This window comes from Marmota monax, unplaced genomic scaffold, assembly GCF_021218885.2.
Source record: "Marmota monax isolate L192 unplaced genomic scaffold, Marmota_monax_Labrador192_F-V1.1 WCK01_AAM20220418_F8-fsc00064, whole genome shotgun sequence".
NCBI lineage: Eukaryota > Metazoa > Chordata > Mammalia > Rodentia > Sciuridae > Marmota > Marmota monax.
In genome coordinates this window covers 6,955,001-6,960,888 of record NW_026694542.1, presented here as the reverse complement: position 1 = coordinate 6,960,888, position 5,888 = coordinate 6,955,001, and the positions used below count along the sequence as shown (strand labels likewise).

At 58.7% G+C, this 5,888-nt stretch overlaps 1 protein-coding gene across 8 annotated transcripts in view; it reads left to right on the top strand.

The window, feature by feature from the left end:
- Window positions 1-4,443: 4,443 nt before the first annotated feature.
- The window catches only part of Cacna1g (calcium voltage-gated channel subunit alpha1 G), a 64,401-nt gene continuing 62,956 nt past the window's right edge, over window positions 4,444-5,888 (top strand). For 4 of the 8 annotated variants that reach the window (XM_058571517.1, XM_058571516.1, XM_046420549.2 and 1 more), the window contains exon 1: window positions 4,444-5,330. In XM_058571517.1, the coding sequence (XP_058427500.1) occupies window positions 5,089-5,330 (242 nt within the window). In that variant the 5' untranslated portion in view covers window positions 4,444-5,088. The remainder of the gene's footprint in view (window positions 5,331-5,888) is intronic. The other 4 variants (XM_046420552.2, XM_058571519.1, XM_046420551.2 and 1 more) reach the window with 1 other exon arrangement.

Here is a 5,888-nt window from a genome sequence, read left to right as displayed (position 1 = left end):
CCTCTGGCAAGAGGTCAGATTGTTCATCCCCTGCTTTTTGCAAGCCAGTTAGGAAAGTTCTCTCTCTCTCTCTCTCTCTTTTTTTTTTTTTTTTTTTTTTTTAGCATCTGTTGTGTTGGAAGTCCTTCCCCAAATTTATCTAAGTTTTTCCTGAGCAGAGTAAGCTGATACCTTCCTGTGACCTTCTCCTGCCTGCTAGATGTTGGGAGATGCTCTTGAGTCCTCTCCTTGGCACACACATCTTTGCAGGCTCCAGAAAACCCATCTAGCCCCCACCAGGGGAGGAGACAGGGAAGTGTGCTTTGGGAAGGGCAGGTGTGGAGTGATGGGGCTGACAGGTGGGGTGGGGGGAGCTTCCCCCCAGGCCTTCAGGGGTCTGCTGAGTCTGGTCATCCTCCTAGGCCCCAAGCCCAGCGATACTGATAGCCAAAAGAAGCTGCTAGAGACAAGGAGGCCTAAATGGGGCCACTTCTGGGGGAGATGTCAACAGTGGGGAGTGGAGCAGGAAAAAGCCAGGAGACTGGACAGTCACTCCCTGGTATATGGTCACATATAGTGACACATGGTACCTGGAACCACAGTCTGCTTCGTCTGGGCAGCTGGTCCTTGGTGCAAGCCACCAGCCCATCTGGAGGGGATTAGAGCCCTGGCCAACAAGGTCAGCTGGCCTCTTTCTCCTTGGAGCCCACTCAGCCATGCCAGGAAATCAGAGGCTGGACATGAAGAGCCTGGCCCAGGGGGTGGCAGGGAAGGAAAGTATAGCATGCTGAGGCACAGGTGGCCTTTTTGGCAGCCCAAGGCCTGGTTTTGGAACGGTCTGAGTAGTTTGCACAGCCTTCTTGCCACCGTGGTCTCACTGACCCTCATGAATGAGGTGGTAAGGCCAGTACCTTCAGCATCTCATATGGATAGTTCTTCAAGACCCAGAGAGGGTAAGAGCCTGGTCTAATAGCCCTCAGCACATCAGCATCTCTCCCTGCTGCTTTCCTTAGGAGGCCCAGCCACAGCTGTGAAGAAGGGTGCAGCCTGGTGTCTTCTATCTCTCCCCGTCCAGTCTAGTTTCTGCATCTCCTTTCCCTCCGATCTGGGATCAGGTCCATACATGACAATGGGATTCTGTAAATGGTTTCAGAGGAAAGAGGGCCTTAAAGGGTTAGTTCTCCCAGGAATCCTTGAATTTGCAAAGAGGGCAAGGCTGGATATAAATCTTGGTAGATGTGAGATTAGAAAGCCCCCGCAGCATCCCTTTTCCTTTGTGGGCTTCCCTTTATGTGCTCCCTGTTCTGCCAGCATGACTGTTCTGCAGCAGCTGTGGGCCAGGGTCACTGGAGACAAAGCATCATGGTTTGGGTAGTCATTTAAGTGAGCCTCAGCTTGCTTATCTGAGAAGTAGGGAGGGGCCACCCATCTAGCTCCCAGGGCTGTTGAGGTGACCACATAGAATGATGTTTATATCATCCCTGAGTAGAAGGCATTGCAGATGGGAAGATTCTCTCAGCTCCTGAGGAAGCCAGACGGGCTGTGGGAGAGGGGAAAGGTCTGAGGGTTGTAGGGTACCCGAGGGGCTGGCAGGGCAGGGCAAGCTGCATATAGAGAGATCTCTCAGCCTAGAAGAGAGCTTAGACAACATCCAGTTCTAATTTCTTTTTTGGGGAAACCAAGACCCAAAGAAAGGAACTTTTCCCTCCTCTTCCCCCTCCCTGCCTGAGGTTATAAATTCAGCTACAGAAAATTTACTAAGTACCTATTGTGTGCCAAACATTGGACTAGGGCCCAGAGAGCAAAATCGACATTGCCCCTACCTTCAGGTAACAGGGAGCCTGGAAGCAGAGACAACCATTCCACTATTGTAAACATAAACAGAATCCCCGCCTGGACTAAGTACTATGAGCTTGCAGACTATTGTCTGGCTCAGTACTATATCCTCAGTACCTTGGCACTTAATAGCGTTAAACACTTGCCAGAAAGAAAGCCAGTCTAGAAAGGTGACGTCAGAGCTGAGACTTGGAGGGCTGGAGTTAACCACTGTTCCAGGTCTTCCTTTGCCTTCTTCCTCCACTCCCCACTCAGGTAACCGGTGAGCATCTCTGGCCAAATATAAGAATCCTCTAATGCCTACATACTGGGTTAAGGATATTCCAGGTGAGAGGTCTCTCCCAAGACCCCAACCCCAGGAAGTCTATCTCAATTTATCCATATGGTCATGTGTGCCTACCCTTTTTCTGGGCTTATTTTATTTTTTAATAACACTGCAGCCCAAAGATCAGGGTGGCCTTGGGTGATGCATGAGGGTGTGGGGCCTACTGAAAACTAGAGAAACCTGACCACTGGACTGGGTAAGCCTCTGGCCTCATTTCCCCTCTGCAAACACTGGTGGTGAGAATCCCTACCTCCTTGTGTCAGCCCTGGGGCTTCTTGACCCTGGCCAGAAGGGCAGGCCAACAGGCCAGACTGTGGACCCGTAGGAGGGAAGAAAGTGTCAGACGATCAGAGCTTGTCATAAATAGCCCCCCTCTCCCAGAAGTCCTCCCTGGGTTCAAGATCAGCGCCACACACAGAATGAGAGCAGAGACACCAGCTAGGAGAAATAGGCACTTAGGGGATCTGTTTATTAGCATGAAATGCAAATGAGCCCGGCCTCATTTGCACAACTCGGGTGCCCGGATTGGCAAAAGGGCAACCGGGAGGCGACTGGCGAAGAGCAGCTCTGCCCTCCTCACCCGACACAGCAACCGGCTGGCGGGATCTGAGATGTCCCCTACCCCCCCCCCCCCGCCCCATACCGTGGTGGGAGGACAGCAGGGGCTGCGTGGGTGGCACGGCCTTAAGAAAGAGGGAATCCGGGGGTGCCAGAGGTCAACCAGACCACCCTCGGTGTGTCTACAATGGTGTGAACGCCTCGGATCTCCGGGGAGAACTGACTGACCCGGTGGGTTTTGCCACTGGGTTTGTATCTCCCGTAGACGTTGGGGAAATTCTACTTAGCGTCCAATCCTCGATGCCCTTTCCCCTCCCCCACGCGCCTAGCACTCCCGTGGTGCTCTGTTCTTGGGTACCCACAGCTTTCTGAGGTGCGTGGACGGTGGGAGAGAGCTAGAGCTGAGTCCGGAACTCAGAAGGTGAGGCGGGGCGAGTGCCCGTGTCTGCGCGTGCGTATGCACGCGTGAGGAGCACAGACCCGCAAGGACCTACTACCCTAGAGTTGAGGTGAGTGAAAGGAACAGCACCGCGAAGCTTCGGTCCCGTGGACAGCCCTCCCCTAAGCCATATTGGGGCTTGAAGGGGAAAATGTGAGGTACAGAGTTAGGGGACGTTGGTGGGATTTTGCAGAATTAAATGGTGGAACCCAGCTCTGTGTTGCCACTGCCTTCCAGACATCCGAGGCCCCCGCAGGTCCCCACTCAGGGGATCCTCGCTCTGCCCTGCAGCTGCGCCTGGAGATCCAGGCTCTGCTGTCCGGTGCGACCTATCTGGGGCTACGCTTTCAAGTACGAACCCCCTTCGTGAGTCCAAGGGACAAAGGATCCTTAGGGACAAGGGACGAAGCTCGAGCGTCAACGTGAGGTCGGAGCCTAGGGGTTAGGGTTAAGAGGTCAGGGTGAAAGTTCAGAAAAGAGCCTGAGAGAAGGACTTTTAAGCCCAAGACTATTTGACGAAGGCCACGCCCAGACCATGCCCACCTCTGTCTTTCTCAGGCTCCGCCTGTTTCCCCAAGACCTGCCCCCCTAGTCTGACGCTCAACCCCCGGGAAGTCCTGCTCCGCCTTCCCTTTTCCTAGTCCCACTCCTGGCTTCAACTACAAGGTGGGCGATTAACCAGGTGGAGACCCAGGATTTCGCTCTGAGAGAGTGATCACACTCCCACCCCTTGCTTCCCGCATCCCTTCTTCTCCTGTACAGAGCTGAGCTCCGCCCTCTGGCTGCTATCCAATTCGGGGGGTCCCTGAACAAAGAATGCCGGGGGACTGTGGTGCTACCCCAGCACGACCCCACGCCAAATAGTCTGAGTCCCCGGGGCTCCCTTTAGGGGAGTCCCGAAGACCTCAGCGGCCAATTGGAAAGTGGGTTCGGTCTGGGCAGCCGTCTGATTGGCTCCAGCCTTCGGGAGCGGACCCTGGGGCAAGGGGAGGGGAGAGGGGCGGTCCTGGGATTTGGGATGGGAAACGGATTCCAGCTGTGGTTGTTTCCCCGGGCGCCCCCGCCCGCACTGCCACGGCGGCCGACCAATAGGCGCGCGGCTCAGGGCCGGCAGCGCGCGACGATTGGTTTAGAGATTGGCTGGGGAGAGGCGGGGCCGAGGCTTGAAGTTGGAGTGAGGGATCCAGCTGTGGTGTGCGCCGGGCTCCTCGCCGCCGCTTTCGCTTGCTCGCTCCGCGTCTCTGCCGGAGGAGGAGGCAGTGGCGCCGGCGACAGCTACGGCAACGGCAGCCACCGCGGCGGTTGCGGCGGCGGCGGCGGCATCTCCGCCTCCACCCCCGCCCGGGACGGCCCCCCACGGTCTCCCCGCCCCTCCCGGACTGTGAGCCCGCCGTGAGGCGGAGGAAGGAGCCGCCCCCCCACCCGCTCCAAACCCACCCCCAAAGAGATCCCTCCTCCCCTCCCCCAGCCGCCGCTGGCGCGGAGCCGGGACGATGCCGACCCCTTAGATCCTGCTCCAGCTGCGCCGCGGGAAGAGGGGGCGCCTCTCCCCGGACCCTCCGCCCTCCACCGGGCGCCCCCTTTCTTTCTCCCCATCTTCGGGCCGCTTTACCGAAGGTAGCGCCGATTCGGGCGACCGGAGCCTGGGCGCGAAGCGAAGAAGCCGGAACAAAGTGAGGGGGAGCCGGCTGGCTGGCCCTGGGGACCCGGGGATCCAGGGAAAGCGGAACTCTCGCCAGGCGGGGCTTCCCTGCGACCCGGCGCCCCGCGGGCAGCATGCCCCTGAGGGCAGGGGGAGCTGGGCTGAACTGGCCCTCCCGGGGGCTCAGCCTGAGCCTTAGAGCCCCCCAGATGCGCCCCCGCCGGGGCCCCCCGCTTGCGTGAGGACACCTCCTCTGAGGGGCACTACTCGCCCCTCTCCGGACCCCCCGGGGCCCCGGCTGGTCAGAGGATGGATGAGGAAGAGGATGGAGCGGGCACTGAGGAGTCGGGACAGCCCCGGAGCTTCATGCGGTTCAACGACCTGTCAGGGGCCGGGGGCCAGCCGGGGCCGGGGTCGGCGGAAAAGGACCCAGGCAGCGCGGACTCCGAGGCGGAGGGGCTGCCGTACCCGGCTCTGGCCCCGGTGGTTTTCTTCTACTTGAGCCAGGACAGCCGCCCGCGGAGCTGGTGTCTCCGCACGGTCTGTAACCCATATCCTTCGGGCATGACGGGCCGGGTTAGGGGGTCCGCAGGGGGGCGGGTCGCTCCTCCTGAGGGAATCAAAAGCCAGGTGAGCCGGAGAAGTGAGCCCAAAGGGTAGACAGTTGAGAGGGGGGCAGCTGAGGGGAGGGGGCGTCAGAGTGGGTACAGAGACTCAAGCAGGTCCGGTTGATACCCCAGACGAGCCCCACCTCCGTACGCACACCTCAGTTCTCCTTGGGGGTTTGGGATCCAGGCCACGAAAAGAGAGACGTGCCCCGCAGGTTCACTGCTGGATGCTCTCCAGATGTGGGCAGAGGAGGGTCGTCATCCTCCAGATGTGGGAAGCTTTAGGAGCTTGGGCGCTCTACTCCTCCAACCGCGGGTTAGCGAGCAGGGTTTGGTTTCCGAGTTTGGGGGCTGGGGTGGGGAGGAAGCTGCGGGGACGGAGGAGGGGAGACCGCAATCTCCTGGGTTTTCCTCCTGCCCCCGCCCCAAAGTTTGCGGCGGATTCTAGGGTCAAATACTCTCACCTGGTCCTTGAGGCTGAGGATTTTACTGACCCAGAGA